At 43.9% G+C, this 18893-nt stretch overlaps 1 protein-coding gene across 1 annotated transcript in view; it reads left to right on the top strand.

Moving 5' to 3' along the window:
- SLC23A2 (solute carrier family 23 member 2) overlaps window positions 1-18893 on the top strand; it is a 1453080-nt gene that overhangs the window by 382896 nt on the left and 1051291 nt on the right. The window contains exon 3 of the mRNA XM_069618873.1: window positions 3665-3700. Coding sequence (XP_069474974.1) covers window positions 3665-3700 — 36 coding nt within the window. The remainder of the gene's footprint in view (window positions 1-3664; window positions 3701-18893) is intronic.

The following is an 18893-nucleotide window of genomic DNA, read 5'->3' as shown; positions in this document are numbered from 1 at the left end:
CACCTCAACGAGCCCTTGGTGTTGCCAGTTTTCTTCCCGTCGCCTTCGTCGCAGGCCGAGAGGACTCTGCACTCGCTGGACGTAGCTAGAGCGCTGAAGTTCTACGTGGACCGCACGAAGAGTTTTCGGAAGACATCACAGCTGTTTGTGAACTTTGGACCTGTGAATCAAGGGAAGGCTCTCTCGAAGGCTTCCATTTCCAGATGGCTCTCCGGCTACATCATGCACTGTCACCGGTTGGCAAACCGACCGCTGCCCGGCTGTCAGAGAGCCCATTCGACCAGAGCGATCGCTGCTACCACGGCGTTCCTGTCTGGTGTGACGCTGCTGGACATCTGCAGGGCTGCTACGTGGAGGTCGACGCACACCTTCACAAGATTCTACTCCGTCGATCGGGACTCCAGGGAGGAGTCCAGGGTTGGCCAAGCATTGCTGCGCAACCTGTTCGTTTAAGGTGAGCCCGGTGTGGAGGTAAGAGATGCTTAATGTTGAGTTGTTGTATTGCTTAATGTTGAGCCTGTTGCCACCTCCCGTGGTTGTGCATGTGTATACTACTATGTATTCTTATATTCATGAGCATGTGAATCCATGCCAGACCCCATGCTGGAGAAGGAACAAGTTACTTACCTGTAACTGTTGTTCTCCAGCATGGGTCTGGCATGGATTCACATGCGAACCCTCCCTCCTTCCCCTCTCCGGCTCTTCACTTGGTCATACTGCCACTTTATGTGCTACCAAATCTGAGGATGGCTGCCAGGGGAGGGGCTTAGGGAGAGGGCAGTCATTGGCTGGGGGCAGTATGACCCAGAGATCAGTGATTGGTTACTACTAAGAAAGACAGATCAGAAACGAAACTGAAACTGATTTTTTCTTTACCAAGGATTCCCAGCCTGACGACGGGGAATATTCATGAGCATGTAAATCCATGCCAAACCCATGCTGGAGAACAACAGTTACAGGTAAGTAACTTGTTCCTTATATTTGTTTGTACATGAACAGAGGAAGGGAATAGCTTTAGAAGTTCCAACTATGAAAGACCTATTGTTCTTACTGACACATGTTAAGAATAGTCTTCACAGCATGTCCGTCATTTGGGTTGTGGCACAGAAAGAACATAAATGATAGACTCTAAAATGGATGTTTTAAACTAGCACCCATTGTACTTAAATGCTCATGATACTCACACTTGTCGGAGTCTCTTGAATTCAAGCACATGATTCCCACACGTCACAATCCAGAGTAGTCTGGAACCCTGGGTAGTCATGTGTTGTGAAGAATCTGTTGTATGTAAGACCAACACGATAATGAAAGAAGCTTCCCTTTTTTTCGTTCATGAGCATGTTTTTAGTGTGTGGGCTAAAGTGTTATCAGTCCATTTTTCATTTTTTCCTTTTATCTACAAATACAAAAGCTTAAGGGAGGAATATTTTTACTTACAACATTGAGAGTGGTACAATTATTCAAAATTCATGCATCTTGTATACAAGTCTAAAACAGTTTTCATGATACAATACTGTGGCGCAATCACAATTAAAATAACCACTAACACATTCACAATTGTAGAAAAAAAATATGTTATATTAGCAACATCAATACAATTCATAAAAAATCTTATTCATAACTTGCAAATGAATCAACCATTCATATAAATCAAGTGACTAGTGCAACACAGTGCTGGTTTCAATCTTTTAGATTAAATGATCAAAGCAGTCATTACTATTGCTGGTTAACTGGACTACAAAACAGGAGGACTAAAACACACACACAACACTAAACACTCTAGACACCGAGTTGTTCTGAGTACTAACAATTAATGCACGATCGCGAACATACAATTGAAGCCTATCATTCCATTCATATATTTAAAACAAATATAGGGACAACCCAACATGTTTCTTTCCTTTCACTAGATGCAGAAAGACTCAAGGAAATTCTTCAGGTGTGAACAACCTTCTCTGTTGTCAACAGCAATATTATTACCATCAGTCACAGACCTGCTAGTCTGAGCCATCAAGGCCACGATTCCTGGATCATGGAAACTCACAAAAACAGCTTTTATTGATGCTGTTATTCTTGTAAAATCACCAATCCGTGAAAAGACATTGTTATGGTCTGAATACACAGCTTACCTCGGGCTGATTAATGGACTGTTAAGTGGTGTAAGTAGGAAGGGATTAACACTTCCTCAACCTCTCCTAAAAAACACAAGCCAAAGCAGCACTTAATTGATTATCAGAAAGGACACATGCCGACATTAAGAAGTACGTCTACATGTGTAAAATTACAATCAACCTACTCGTGATTGTGACGTTCATGTAGTAATTCTCTCATCAAATATCTACAACGGTCTTGAGCGTCGAGCCAACTCGTTCTTCGCTCTTGGCAAATCATCTCTAGAGGTAAGGCACTGTAAAGACATTTATCTAAGATTTAGACTTCACTAGTCCTAGATGTACTTGGACAATCGCACAGTCCATCAATCACGCTTGCGAAAAAAGTATGTCAAATAAAAAACAATGCACTTCCTTATATTAATATGAGTAGTGGCATTGATTATTTGCAAACTGGGACTGATTACGAGAAGTCGTGAATGCGTGCAATGTGATTTTAATATCAGGAGTTAAAACAGCACGTCTCAACAGAGCTTAAAATCAAATCCAAAAACAGTAACGTTATAGTACTAACACTAATTCTGCATGCAACACATGGTGGCTAACTTCTAACTAGTACAAGAGTGAATACTAGGTTTGTACGAAATATAGGTCTCAACTACCAAACTAATATTTTTGCTATCACATATGAACGGTGTTACTTATGCGTTTTAGTTCTTAATCAATAATAGTAATCAAAACCATCTGTTACCTCTGAATGCCTCTGTGCACCCGAGCACTCTTCGGTCTGTGTTGGCAGAATAACCGCTACGTGTTGCGTGTCATGTGATTACACTTAAAGAGCTTCAATCGTCCGTGTGACATGAATGTCGACCCTTTGTGTTCAATAGGAATCGCCGGCAGACATGTTGGTCTAGTAAACTAACAGTGTTTATTAGGTACTTCGTATTAGATTAGTGAAGCCAGATTCCGTTACTTGTACACATTTAAATACAGTTATATCATGACATATGAGTATTTAATTGATGCAATTCCAATCGATATTTTCGTTTAGTCCAGTATCAGAATTGTTGGTAACATAAATTAACCGCGTTTCCGGTCTGGATAATCCTGTTTTATTGTGCTCTGAATTAAGTTTCATCAAAATAGTCAATGTCAAATCGTCACAAGTGTGTCCTGTATGTGTAAAATGTAAAATGGACCACCATTGGAGCTGTCATTACGGAGTTCCTGATGCAACTTTTGTGTTCAGTGATACTCGTTTTCACCTTCCTTTCTGTTTTGCCCATCGAGATCTTGTTGAACGGACACCAGATTGCATAGATCATACAGCTACTGTTGCAATTGGTGAAATTATGTTGTTGCCAAGATTTAGGTAGACCAAGGTCAACTTCATATGTTCTTCTAGTTTGGGCACAGCATTTGCCCATTCCACCTGGACTGTTTCCTCTAGGGCGTGGCATACCCCATGTCTCTCTGTCAGTTGTGTTTAAGGTGCGTCATATACATACTTTCTCGTAATCATTTCTTTCAAATATTTTCATCTTTTTTAGGCACAAATAGGTTGTTCTAATGTGCTATCTCCCTTGGTGAGTATGTGCCAGTTTTTGAAAATTATTTTATGTAGTTGGTTAGATAATGTATTAAAAGTACAGACATAATTGTTAGCCTTGCAATGTCTTCCAATATATTCTCGTAGTGCTTCCCTGTGATTATTAGAAGCTCTTTTCCAAGCTTTTCTGAGTATCCTTTTAGGATAACCTTAAGTTACACTTCTTTTTTCAATTCTTCTTTATTGGTGCTGTTGCATTTTAGTTGCAAGAATTGTCCTACTGGTAACTTATGTCTTGTATGTTTCGGATGAAAACTGCTGAAAAAAAGCAACATGTTCTTATCAATTGTCTTGTGAAATGGTCTAACTTTCAGTACCATGCTAGTGTGGTCAACGTAAATTGTCAGGTCTACAAAATTAATGTAGCTGTTATTTTGATTGTTAGTACATTTCAAGTATTGATTCTGTAAATTGAGCCAGACTAAAAACTCTTCTAACTCACTTGCATTACAGTTCGCTGTTCTGAGTTTGCATTCTGTGCACACCCCCTCCCCCTGCTTCCCCAAACACACCCTCCCCGGTCATCATGTGTACCCATAAACTCCAATCTCGGGCTGCACAATGAACACCCAAAAATTATCTGTGAACATTCCCAGAACTCTAGTAATAACAGAAATATATTTGAATTTGAGTGAGGGTAAACCCCCTCTAAATAGAGCTCAGCCACTAGTTGGCTTTGATGGAATGTGCATCATTAGTATAACTTCATTAATGAGACAAAAAATCTTTGGGTCATCTTCGACTCCACTCTCTACTTCTCCTCTCACATCGCAGACATCTCCAAAAAGTTCAACTACCAACTGCACCTCCCCAGAGCTATTGTACCTTTTCTCCCTTACCCCCAGAGGCCCATCACCTCGAGAGCCCTGATTCTCTCTAGGCTAGATTATTGCAACAGCCTCTTTCTCAATCTTCCTACTTCTACTCTCCGTCCACTACAACTCATCCAGAACAGAACCGCAAGACTTATCCTTGGCCTCAAGCCCTAGGACCGCATCTCTCAGGCGCTGGAATCCCTCCAAAGGCTCCCTGTGGCTGTAAGGATCAAGTTGAAGATCCTCTGCATAATTTGCAAGGCTTTCTGGGGCAGGGGCCCGCTCTATCTACAACGCTCTCTTCCTAATTACTTTCCCTCTAGAGTCCTCCGCTCGCCCTCCAACACTCTACGGGTGAGCCGCTTTCACAAACAGAGATTTGGGGGTAGCTCTTTATCCTCTGCAGGTGCCTCCCTCTGGAACAGCCTCCCTGCCTCTTGCTGTCTTGAGCCGGAGCACCTTAAATTCTGGAAACTTCTCAAGACCTTTCTTTTCTCTTCCTCCTTCTCTCTCCCTAACATCCTTTCTTTTCCCCCACCCTCCTTCTCCCCCCTAACTCTGTTCAGTTTTGCTCACTGGTTGCCAGGTTCACCTCCAGAGCCTACAGGTCCCAGGCTCTCCCCTCAGTCTTTTTGCACTTGCCTCCAGACCGCTGCACTTTCTTTCAGCATTAATGCACTTTCAGTTTATGCTCCATGAGCGGGGCAACCTCTCTGCATTTAATCCAGGACCCTGCTGGGTCAGACTTGTTTTGTCCCCACTCACTCCCCTCCACCCCTCTGCACATCTGTCTGTATGTATGATTTTCCTAAATGTACTAGGACCAGTTAGATGTCGGTCCTCCCCCACCCCCTCCCACCTTCTGCCCACCCACCCACACCCACCCCCCCTGCGAGCTGGTCGCAACTGTAACACTTCATGCACTTGCACTAGGAGATATGTCATTGGGCCTAGTATTCTAGTTTTCCTGTTTAGATCATTCAGAATTTTCAAGGCCTAAGAATGATTACTGTATTCCTTTTTCCTTTCCTGCCTTGAAGCACTTCACCTGTGTATGAGCGCTATATAAATACACACACGAAATTTTCTGCAACATAGATACTGAACCATGATTTGATGTACTTCTAACTTGTCCGCCTTCGGGTGCCATAGGCAGTCTTTAAAGTGCACAGTAACACCCACCCAGTGGTACCCCGCCCCTTCCCTCCATCTCCTCCTCTCAGGTGGATCTTGTCTCCTATTCTCCAACAGAATTTAAGGCTATGGAGCCTGTTCCTCCTCCGGAGCTGGGTCCGGGCCTCTACTCCATTCTCTTTTGTCTTCCAAAAAAGAAACTGAGGAGCCTGAGGACAGTACTGCACCTGCCATTGAGACTGCCAAGCAGACTGCTCAGCTATTGTTGAACAGAAATCCTGTATCGGCCTGGTGTTTGCAGCAGTTCCTAGGCCTTAAGGCATCTTGCATCCCGGCAGTCTCTCTAGCCAGGTTGAGATGACCGTTTCATTTACAAATGGCAGAATCATGGAACTAAGCTCAGGAAGATCAATTAACAAGAATTGTCATTACCGAAATCCTGTGACTGGATCTCATTTGGGGGAGCCGGCGGGAGAATCTCTTGCAGGGTGGTGGCCTTTTCCCCAATGAGACATTTATAACTACAGACTCCTTCCTGAAGGGATGGTGGACGACATTGAAACCCTATCAGTTCACTGCCTGTGGTCTAGTCAAGAACAGACGGAGCACATCAACATGCTGGAACACAATGCTATTTTCTTGACACTGAAGGCTTTCCACCCTTCGGTTCCTGGCTAGATGGTGCTGATTTAGACAGGAAATACAACCTATATCTAATATAAAGCTAAATGTTTGCCTGTGTGTTTGTCCGGCTATACAAATCCACACCGTTGACCCCAGTTCTACCAAATTTTGCATGGATTCCTCTTTTGTCTGGGGCAAGATCATAGTCTGCCTGGATGCAAAAACAAAATGGATGTTTGTGTGCATGTATTTTTGTCCAGCTATACAAATCCACACTGTTGAACCCACTGCTACCAAATTTTGCATGTGTTCCTCATTTGTCTGGGGCAAGATTGTAGTCTACATTTGGATGCAAAAGATTCACTCCGTAGACACCCTCATTTACTGATGCTCACCCTGATTCACTACAGTACGCACTAGAAGGAGGCAAAATTTTAGAAGTGTCTAAAGCAAAATGTTCGATGTGTTGGTTATTCCTTTGAAATGTATTACTACTGTATACAGTTCGAAAGTGTTTATTAAAGCATTTTTAAAGGAATTAAAAATAAATTAAATACATTTTTTATCACGCCACTCCAAATCTGGGAAATGGCAAGGTTACAGTTTAATAAGTTAATTCGCGAGAAGACGGCACAATCAATCTTTCTTGGACATTTTCTCAAATGTGCTGAAGCCATTGAGTGACTGAAACTTGACGCACAAAAAACGATCATCACTTGGAAAAGCTCCATCTGATGCAAAGTGAAAATCAATATCAAGAGCTTCTGAAACACAACAACAAACAGCAGCTTGACTTGTCAACCAGTGGACAAGAGCAACTTCCAGGGCAAATGAGATGTCAGAGCAGACTGAAGCAAGACCTGCTGACATGAGGACAAGAGCAACATCCTACAGGGCACATGCAACGCCGGGTACCCCAGCTAGTCTGTTATATCATCAAATGGGGAGGTACCATAGCCCTGGCCTTGTGCAGCCTAGCAGTGTATGTTTGTGAGTGGGCCCACGATTGTCCAATATCTCTCGAAGCCTTCATACTTCCTTGATTAGAGCACATCGACGTGGATAAGCTAAGCAGATTGTATCACTCCAGTTAAGTGCAGGAACTTAACAACTCTGTGCCACTACAACTTTTTCAGACGTGAAGTCGCCCGCTTACAGATATGTTTGCCATTACGCCCAATGTGAAATGGGAGAGCTTTGCTTCATGGGGAATTTGAGAAGTCAGCTCACTAGGTGGTGCCCGAATTTGGTCCAACTCTTATGTGGCCAACTCATTGCAGGCATTTTCCCATATGTTTTATGCCATTTTGTAGGGAGCAAGCCCCATCCCCTTTCTATGCCCCATGCCTTCCCCACCCATTGAAACCAAAATAAAATACCCTAATCACGGACCACCATTAAAAATGCCTCCAAAAATGTGGCAAAATGGGGATGCTGAGTTGGCCCGGTATCGTGGTGCTCACATAGTCTCTTAGAGCAATGGCTCAGTTTATGCATTTCCCCCTGTACTGCTAATTTGCAAAGTGTTATCCAAGTGGTGCATTATTTCGGATGCATCACTAATTCTGGCAACTACACTGGCCTGCCAAGTTGTGTTTTTCAGATTTAATGAAGATGGCTTTGAAAGGTCGCATCTTTATCCCTTAGTTCCAGATATTCTGTCACAGCAGGGAGGGAATGTTCTTCACCAATCTCCTCAATCACTGAGCTTGGTCAGATGGTTCCCGAAGATTTAACCTTAAGTCATTTAAGGCCTTTCAGAAGGGGATCTAGAAATAATTCAAGCGACTAGAAAACCCTTCATGCACTGTCAATACAATAGCAAGTTACTCAGGTTTTGCCACTGAGCATTAGAGAGACACTTATCCGCTCATATTTAGAAGTGTTTTCATTCCTCCTATATCTCACCTGATGGAAGCGTGAATAGCAGAGGATTCCTTTTACACTTACTTAGCAGTGATCGGGTCATACAGAAGCACTCTCAACTGTTCTTTCTCTACCCCTCATCTAGTCGTCCATCATCACTTTGAGGACTTGCTGCAACTTTTGTGCCACCTGTAAAGTGTCTGCACCTGTATGGGACGTTAACATTGTCTTGTTGTCTATTGCACACAAGACCTTTCTGCCAATGGCTTTGGTGAATATGTGTTTGTCACCAAGAAAGCGACCTTCCAGCTTTACACTGATGTATGCTAGGTAAGTAAGTCTCTCAGCCTCGGAACGATATAGTGTATTCCACAAGGGCAATGTAGTTCTTCATTAGCATCCAACACTTCTACCCAAAATAGTTTTTTCCTTTTCTTATCAGAAAATATACTTATCAGTCTTTTTCCCAAAGGGTGTTCCATAACCTGAATGTTCAAAGGGCACTGAAATTTTACTTAGACTGAACCAGACATCTGAAAGGATGACCATTTGTTTTTTTACAATTCGGGCTGCACAACTTGGGGCTAGCTCCTCTAAAGTGTACATTGAATGCTGGATAGTTGCTTACACTTCAGTGTCATATTCCCCTCTTGACAAGTCTGCTCCACACACTCACTCGGTCAAAGCCAAGACTGCTTCAGTGGCTTTTTCAGAAATTAGTGGCATGCAATGTAATTGGTAAGGCGGCCACATGGTATTCACCTTCCACCTCCTGCAAGCATTATTTTATGGATATTAGCTCAAGAACAGACACTAGATTTGGTCAGACAATCTTTCAGAATCTATTTGGTTTGTTCCTCCCTAGAAAATATATTCCTTGGTAATCTCCAATATGTATGGAGGAAAGGGGATGAGACGTAAAAGTTACTCACCATAGTGACTACTGGTCTATAGTCCCCTTTCCTAAATATGACCACCCTCTACTCCCCCTAATAAGTTGGTGCTTGCTTATCCCGTCTAACACAGGTGAAATAGAGGACTGGTGGTGGGCAGAACTAGCATGTGCCAAGGCCATACCCTACACATGCGCAGGTTTTGCAGAAAACTGTTCATTTTGTTAAAGAAATCTTCATTTTGCTGTGCCAAATGTTCTGACCTCGTCCCACTAGGACAGCTAGCTATAAATATGGAGGAAATGGGCCCATAGATCAGGAGTACAGTAGTACCTAGGATGAGCGACTGTTACTATTTCTGTCAACTGTAACTAAGTTTACTGTCTGGCTTTTAATGCTAGTTATGGGGTACGGCCACCCACTTAGTGATGCAGACCCAGAGCTGAGATGGGGACGTCTACCCTTTTCAGATGGGAAAAATAGAGACCGCCAGACTCGGCAAGAGAGGCCTGAATTGTGCCTTTCTACTCCACGAGAGCTGTTTCTTTACCACTAAAAAGGTGCACCTGTGGGATGTAGGTAGTTACATGCTCTCCTCAGGTTTAGCACCCAACATACAGCGCGGATTCCGCCATAAACTGAGCTTTCCTATGAACTGCATAGGCGAAAATGTAGTTAAGGCCCAAGGACTAGCTTGTAACCAACTTTAAACTTCCAGTAAGAAATTATGGAAACCCCTTTTGCAAAATGAAACGTTCTAATTTCATTAAAAAAACTGTACCTTGTTGTATTGAGGTAAGGTACTGAACAAATGCAGAAATGTGGAGACTGCAAAGTGCAAAGAAGTATTTCATTTAATCAATAATAGCATTCCCTACAATTAATGGAGAGAAACAAAATTAAGGAAAAGGGACGAGTGCTAGTTTCTACATATTGTCAGAGTGCATTTAAGGTTTGAACTCGGCCTCCTGATAAAATTCTCCAGCTGGAGTTTGAGAGGCTTTGCAAACAAACTTTCATAATTCAAGTAAATGAAACGCCTTTAGAGTGAGCACCGGAACATTTTAAAACGATTTTTGACACAACTCCACAACACTATGATCCAGAATTAAAAGGGAAAGGTATTCTTCAATCGTGATGGTCTCTACAAAATGAGACTATACTCAGTGCTCCAGATAAGATTTTGAGGTGGGAGTATTTTATGCATGATTTGTCAAATTAGAGAGTAAATGCAATTTCAAGAGAGTAAAAATGAGTTTTCTCCTCTGCAAGAGAGTAAAACTTATCCAACACATACGTTATGGGTATGAACACATTTTAAAAGGGTGCATGCTTTATTGTGTTGCTCGCTTAGCTGTCACAGATTTGGTCTTTCAGTTAGAAATTCACCATCATGCATAAGAAGGCTATGCTGCTGACAAAAGAAATGCTACAGTGCCATCTAGTGGTGGAAAGTATGTTTTTTAATGAATAAATCAAAGCGTACACGGTACGCAGTACAAAATTAAATGATCTGTATTTGCCATATTTACATGCGTAAAAGGGCAAGATACGCACGTTAACTGGTAGGCTGACTATACTATTATTTAGTCATTGATAAAATCATAAATATGAATAACTTAGTCTTGCTCAAATTCATACCATATATCCATGCCATAATTGGGGGTCATGGGAAACTAGAAATCTGTATTTCATTGAGGTGCCCTATTGCTTCGATGAGATGTGGAATAAAATGTGATTTTCAAAAAAACATGCTCAGAGCATATGGCCACTCCTTGTCACATGTGTAGAAATATGATCAACCTATGAAAATTAAGGGGTGTATTCTATGTCAAGACCGGAGGCTCCCATTATGCTTCTCTTTCTTTATTAAATAATTAAAGAAAGCACTCAGCAGCAAGATATTTTCTTTCTTTTGTGAACAGAAAAAATTGTAACAATAAATTTAACAATGAAATAAGGTAAAATGCCCTAAAAGTCTGTAAAAATAACGTAAACTACATTTCCCAGGGGTCTGAGGAAAAGTTCGGTGTAGGGTCGCCAACATGTGACCAGTATGCTCCAGTGAATGGCCAAGTCCCCACATAAACAGTTTTGAGTATGATGCACTTTCTCTTTCTTTGCTGCTCACAGCAAGAGATAAGTACATCATATTCAATTCTGCATTATTGTTAGTTATTTTGTGTTCATTGCGCTATTCTAATAATTTTACACATTCATACTTGAATTAAACTCATTTAGTCGTGCTCGCTAATTTTTTTCCTGTTTAGTACGCACATCAGGCGATCCTCTACGTACTTTCCTCTCCGATGCCAGCTACTTCCTGCTGGCGTCGGAGAGCACTGCGCGGCAAGTGAATCTTATATTTATCGGCTTGCAAGCGGCGTATCCTCTGTTGCGAGGGTCCGCCTTGCGAACCCTCGCCTGTGTCCTCCACCGCTTCCCCGACGTGTTCTGTGAGAAGGGGAAGCTTCGGGGAAGCGGCGGATTTAGCCTCTGTGTGACCGTGGATGCCGCCCGCAGTCACCAGAGGGAGTGCCTGCCTCTGCAGGTGCTTTTTTCAGCTCTCTGGCGCTCGTCAACGCATTTCTTCGTTACGTTACATAATGAATTTGCGATCACGGGCGCCAGGAGCTGATTCCTTAGTTTCATCTGCTCTGACTTTTACACACAAAAAAAGAGGCAGAAAGCAGGGGAAAGAAGCGAGACAGCCTATTCTGATACTGCTCTTTTGACAGGGCTACATTGACACTAAGCTCATTATATTCAGAACTGTGGGCTTGAGAGAAGGAGGTCTGTACCCACAGACACAAAAAAAGAGAAGAAAATATATATACAGGAAGTATATATGCAAAAGGTGCTGGGTTCCACAGTGGAGACTAGCATCAAGAGGGCTGTATCGGAGATGCTCCTGCCTATCCAGCAGCGCCTGGACACCATGGAGGAGCAGCTGCAAGAAAACTCCCTACCCAGAAAAAAGACACAGAAAAGAAAGCACCTTTCGGATGGGGGATGTATTCCGGCTCGATTGAGGAAAGACTCTAAGACCTCCCCCTCCGAGCCAGCCAGAACCCGCCACTGCTGCCCTTTCAGATGCCTTCTCAAGGCTGTAAAAGGCCTTTTTGAATAGGAAGGAGACCCCTTCCGCTGATGGACCCTCTCGCCCCGAGGAAGAAAACAGGGGCACTAGACCCTCTAGCCCGGAGGGATACCAACAGGGCCTTGATCAAGAAAGTTGTGATTACAACAGTTTGTCTCCCGCTTCCTTCCTTGAAGATACTCAAAGTATAGGGTCACAACCCTCTACTTCAGGGATTGCGGCAGACCCCCGTCCCTAAGAAGACAGTCGATGACCTTTCTCCTTCCAAGGAGATGTTTTCCCCAGAAGACCTAGTGCACCCCAGATCTTCCGACTGGGAGCCATCTTTAAGGATAACAGAATATATTAAAGACAGGCTGCGCAAGCCTTTAGATAAAGAAGTTCGAGCAAGGCTCAGAGCAGAATGCCCACACACCGGACTCCCAGACAAGATAGCCCAGACACCGGAATTGGATTCAAAGATGATTACTTTCCTGTGAAAGAATGTCAAGGACCCAAGAAAATGCATTGATCGTGCCTGGAAGTCCTGCCAAGACAAGGTGCTGGACATCATCGGCCTACTAGCTAAAATGATGGACCTGGCTGAAGCAGCCATAGCCACTGGTACTCCTGTTGACCCAGTGATACTTTCAGGCTGGACTCAGAGAGCCATTTGTTTGCTGTGCAATGCCAGCTGTGCCATTTTAGCGGAGGGCCGCAAGGGCATCCTTTATAAGATCGATGCCAAGCTCTCTGAGTTAGCAGACAGAGTCAGGAGCTGCAGCCCATGGTCTACTATTTGGCGAGGCAAGGAAATGTCTAAATTTGTGGGCACTTTCACCGCACTTGACAAAGCGCAATCATCAATCAAGAGTTTTCTCTGCGAAGATTTTCGCTAGGGCCGGTCGAGGTAGGGGTCGCTCGTCCGGCCGATACTCTATTGATCGAAGACCTCAGCAATCCAGGGACCATCAAGCCTGGCATTATCGCGCAGACCCCTTCTTCCCTTCGAGGGGGCGAGGAAGAGGTCGTGGCTCGAGAAGAGCCACCCGGTACCTAGCACAGCAACAACCCACAGGTCAGTCTGCCTGTTGCAGCACCCGCGCCATTAACGCCTGTAGGAGGGAGGCTAGCTCTTTTTGCGCATGCATGGGATTCCTTATCTGGGGACGCTTAGGTCAGGGACACAGTTCGCGGCATACGCCCGGAACTTTTTGCACAACCTTTTCAGACAGGTCCTCCCATTCCGATCACAATGTCCAAAGAGGACGAGGTAGCGCTAGACAAGGAAATTCATACTTTAGCATTGAAACAAGCAATTCGTCCCTGCACAAGTCCAGGGGTTTTTTTCAACCCCATATTTCTGGTACGCAGGAAACAGAAAGTTCATCCAGTCATAAACCTCAAGGCCCTCAACGATTTCATTGTTTACCAGCACTTCAAGATGGAGGGTATTCACGTGCTCAGGGACCTCCTGAGACCCAACGACTGGCTTATGCGCCCAAACCTTAAGAATGCGTACCTTGCGGTGCCCATACATCAAGATCGCACAAGCTACCTAGGTTTTTCCTGGAAACTCCGAGACTGGGAATTCACGAGCCTACCATTCGGTCTTTCTTCAGCTCCTTGGGCCTTCTCCAAGCTCCTGAGGCCAGTGGTGGCACATCTAAGAGAACAAGGCGTCAGACTGATAATATACTTCGACGATATTATCTTCATGGCGCAATCGCAAGATCTAGTAGAGCAGCAGACCAAGCTGGCCATAGACCTACTTCACAGTCTTGTATGCCTCATAAATTGGGAGAAATCTTTCCTTCACGCATCCGCAAACCTAGAGTTTTTAGGATTCGTCGTCGACACCGAAGCGGCTCAACTCTGTCTTCCGGTGGCCAAGATTCACTCCACCAAACGGGAGATCCGCAGACTTCTGCAGAGGACCGATATATCTCTGCGAGATCTAGCGAGGGTGATGCGATTTCTCTCCTCCTCCATCCAAGCTATTTTTCCCAGACCTCTACACTATCGAGAGTTGCAGAGGATAAAAGGATTGCATCGAAGACACAGTCTCTCTTATTCACAGTGACTGACTCTATCACCAGAAGCGAGAACGGAACTCAACTGGTGGCTCACGCATATGGAGGCCTGAAACGGCCAGGCGATCTTCGGATCTGCCCCAGACATAGTGATAGAGTCAGACGCCAGCCGTTCCGGCTGGGGAGCAAGATGTGGTTCGGTGGCCACAGGAGGGACATGGTCGCCGCAGGATCTCGGAATGCATATAAATAGCCTAGAGCTCTTAGCGGGTTCCTTCGCAGTGCGCTCTTTTACCAAAGACAGAGTGAGCTGCTGTATCTTACTGAAGATGGACAACATTTCAGCGGTCCGATACATCAATCTTTTGGGGGGCACCAAATCTCGGCCCCTAGCAGAACTGGCCAAAGATTTTTGGCATTACTGTCTAGAGTGCCAGATTTCAGTGACAGCAGAGTATCTACCGGGCCTTACGAATGTAGTGGCGGACTGGTTCTCCCGACATGCAGTCGTTTACAGCGATTGGAAGCTTGACAGGGAAGTCTTCCTTCGAATTCAGCAAGTCTGGGGTCCCATGTCCAAAGACCTGTTTGCCTCACGCCTGAACACTCAGCTACCAGTGTTTTTCAGCTGGAATCCAGATCTAGCAGCGACTGCAACGCATGCTTTCCTCCAGCATTGGACCGAAGGGGTGCACTATGCCTTTCCCCCCTTCAACATGATTGTGAGGACCCTGGCGAAGGCCCTTCAGGAACAAACAGAATTGGTTCTTGTAGCCCCGGTCTGGACCTCTCAGACCTGATATCCAGTTCTTCTTGAACGTTGTTCGGATTTTCCAATCCTTCTACCCCAATTTCCTGATCTCCTGCTGGATGCTGCGGGGTGTCGGCACCCACTTCTCCTTCAAGGATCTCTGGTCCTAGCAGCCTGGAGGATTTCAGGTCTAGGTGGAGAGTTCCAGGCATGTCTCACATGGCAGTCAGCCTCATCGAGGAGAGTTGGGCCACGGCCACTCTCAAAAGATACTCTACCTCATGGAACGCCTGGAGGAGCTGGTGTCAAGACAAAGGCTTACATCCAGTTTCGGCACCTATAGAGGAAATTCTTAATTTCCTGGCATCCTTAGTGGAAAGGGGTCTAGCCTACAGAACTGTTAACGCATATCGTTCCTCTATTTCAGCAGGCCACGACCCCATAGAGGGAACTCCAGCAGGTGAGCATCACCTAGTCTGCAGGTTACTTAAGGGCGTCAGACTCTCAGCTCCGCCCCCGTCCCGTTACGGTAAACTATGGGAAGTTAACAGAGTGTTGAACCTTTTTCTATCCTGGCCAGATAATGAGCAATTATCCCGCACTCCCTTATCCGGCAAACTCACTATACTTCTCTGTCTCGTGTCCTGCAGGAGGGTTTCTGATGTCAGAGCCCTCGATCTGGCAGGCAGAACTTTCTCCCCTGATGGCATAGTGTTCCACTTACATAGAAGGACGAAGTGCAACTCAAGAGTGATTTCTTATCCTGCCTTCGGAGCACAGCCCAAGCTCTGCTTAGTCAGATGCCTTAAGGCTTACGAAGAGGTCACGGCTCTCCTCAGAACCTCTACTGACGGACAACTTTTAATAGCCTTGCATAAGCCGCATAAAGCAGTTTCCACCCCAACCGTAGCATGATGGGTGCGGTGGACTTTAACCCAAGCAGGCATAGATACCTTGCACTTCGGAGCCCACTCCGTGAGAGGAGCTATGGCCTCTAAAGCTTTCCAAGTCGGGATCCGGCTGTAAGATATCAAGAGAATGGCAGACGGGGCAAACAAATCGGTATTCAAGCAATTCTACCTAAAACCGGTAGAACACCCGGCATCTAAGCTTTAAAATAGCATAATGGGAGCCTCCGGTCTTGACATAGAATAAAGATTTTCGATAATAACTTACTAGAAAGTCTTAATTCTATTAAAGACACAGAGGCGAGCATTATCCCACCCGGCGAGAAATTAAAATGTACCATATTCAGAGATTATGTATCCATATTGATGATTTACATGATTTGGAATGCATGACTGTTTTTTCAAATAACGCAACGTATTTCTCTCCCACCCCTCTAAGGGATGTAGGGATGTAATATACATGAACTAACTGTAATTATTTCTCTCTCTTGACCGTGTCTACTGACAAATCCGCCTAATTCTTGGAACCGTTTTACCTACCATTTCGAGTTTTCTTCAGTTCCGAACCTTCTATCAGTCAAGTCAGTCAAGTTCGCAGCTTCGAAAGAGGAAGTGCATCATATTCATGACTGTTAATGTGGGGACTTGGCCATTCATTTGAGCATACTGGTCACATGTTCGTGACCCTACATTGAACTTTTCCTCAGACCCCTGGGAAATGTAGTTTACGTTATTTTTACAGACTTTTAGGACATTTTACCTCATTTCATTGTTAAATTTATTGTTACAATTTTTTCTTTTCATCAAAAGAAAGAATAAATATCTTGCTGCTGAGCGCTTTCTTTAATTATTTAATAAAGAAAGAGAAGCATAATGCTCGCCTCCGTGTTTTTAATAGAATTAAGGCTTTCTAGTAAGTTATTATGGAAAATCTTTATTCTCTGGGAGTTTCTGCCTGTTAAGATGGAAAGAACTGACCAATTACTCAGAACTTGTTCAGATTGTTATGGAGGCGGAAACTCCTTTTTCTCTAGGTCAGTGTCTATAGAACCCTCTTTTTGACATTACAGCAAGGGTTGAGCCCTTGACGTGTTCTTCTTCTTTGAAACCATGTAGAAGAAATAATGCGCTTTCAGAGGTTCTGGCACAAAGCACTAAAAGGAGGCTGAAGCTCCAATCAGAGCAACTTGCCGTGTCTGAAATGTTGCACATCAAGAAAATCTCTTTGGGTGAGTCAAAAAAGGATGGGCAAGGCCTTTATGTTCCTCCATGTGCATCTATACCTTGTTCACTTAACGTCATTGAGATGGAAGCCACTAAGGTGATAATTATCTCTAACAAGGAACCAGACAAAGTTAACGGTGAAATCTCGGGGGAGGAATGTTCGAAGACTCCTCAAAATGGTCAGAACGAAGCTCAGATAGAGAGCGTCCCAATATCTCGGAAGCCTACGGGGGATGTTGACCCGGGGAGCTCGATGTACTGGTGTCTGTTCAAGCAACAGATGATGCTGGATATCGCCGCCTGTATAAACTTAGATGACCTCAATAGATTGATGCTGGTCCTGTTCTAAGGAGCACACCTTAGCAGGGCCTTTATGACAAAAGTTCACACAATTGGTACATAATCAATCTGGAAAAATTACTCTAACGCCGGCACAGGACCGATTTGGAAAAAATGACTCAAACCTCTCCTTGCCCATATGCTGTACAGCAATGTCTGCAAACAGACAATGGGTATTTACCTCCATCAGTTTTTCCCCAGCAGGATGGATGAGACATAACCGTTCATTTCTTGGTGGCTGTACCTCCCGGGGCAGCTAAGGACTTCTTCTGATACACTGGGGGCAACTTCCTTTAAACAGCCAGTTGTGCAGACCACTAAACAAGTGCACACAAGGAAGCAATTTATGGCCAACATTGAGAACAATGATATTAAATCATTTGTCCAGGATTGTTATAACCAATGTAGGGAAGGCAGCAGGTATAGAGTCTAGAGACTCTCTATGAAATAAGGTTCTTGCCTGGCTACGGCAGCGAACGGTGCCAGGAGTGGTTATATCATTGGACTTGAAGTTTGTTCGTAGGATTGATATAGGCAACTTGTGCTCTGTGCAACTTAGTAACTGTGTTTTAGTCAGCTGTGGGTCTACCAATCCCCCCCCCCCTATCTTAGGCATTGTAAATATATTCCAGGGGGTGGATCGATTTGTAAATTAATATTATAGGCCTTCTTCCTTGGACTTGTCGATCTTATGAGAGACGGGCTTCAAGTTATAATTATGTTTATTTTGCTCTGGCTGTTATCTTACTAATTATATCTTTTCAATTGTGGCTTTTTGCAATGAGTTGTATATCTATATTATGTGTTGAATAATCTTTTTCAGTTTTTCTTTATTCCCTGGGGCTCTTTTGGGTTGTTAGGTTGTACTTTATTTCGTGTGTTATGTTTTTATATTATATATGTATATTTGTTGTTTGTCTTGTATGCGCCATCATGCCTGAGGGTCTAATGTGCGCGATATGAATAAATAAATGTAAATGTAAAATGTGCGATGTCATGATAACATAGTGTGGGAATAACCCCCATTCTATAAATAGAAACACAGCATGAAAACGAGCTGGGATTGTGGCGGCTGTAGCAAAGGAAATGCTTGTTCCAAATGAATGAGTGTTCAGCTTGAATATTTTATGGAGATGGTGGGCCTTATCCATTAAGAAACCTAAGACTGATTTCCCGTAAGGCAGACCTGCTTTCCTAGAGAAGGGAGAAAGAGACTAGAATGTTCCTATTTGAATGAGAATGGTTTGGAAACTTCTGAAGTTCCTTGCTGGCTCCCTGCCTTAAAGATGTATTGAAAAATGAGCATGACAAGTCCTCAATGTAATTAGACCTACATCTTCTGGAGCCATTTCTCTATGAAGATACAGTAGTGGGTGGACTAGGAGAGACCACCACTAGGGGAGCTCATTCCACAGAGAATGTTTGAGCATGTAAAATAATTTCTTACTGTGTTATAAACAAAGCCAGATATGTTTTGTAAGAGTGGACCTCCGATCTCCTTACC

Source organism: Ambystoma mexicanum, chromosome 10, assembly GCF_040938575.1.
Source record: "Ambystoma mexicanum isolate Mex_15411 chromosome 10, UKY_AmexF1_1, whole genome shotgun sequence".
In the NCBI taxonomy this organism is placed as follows: domain Eukaryota; kingdom Metazoa; phylum Chordata; class Amphibia; order Caudata; family Ambystomatidae; genus Ambystoma; species Ambystoma mexicanum.
The sequence above is the reverse complement of the archived record's forward strand: the minus strand, read 5'-3'. Positions and strand labels throughout refer to the sequence as shown.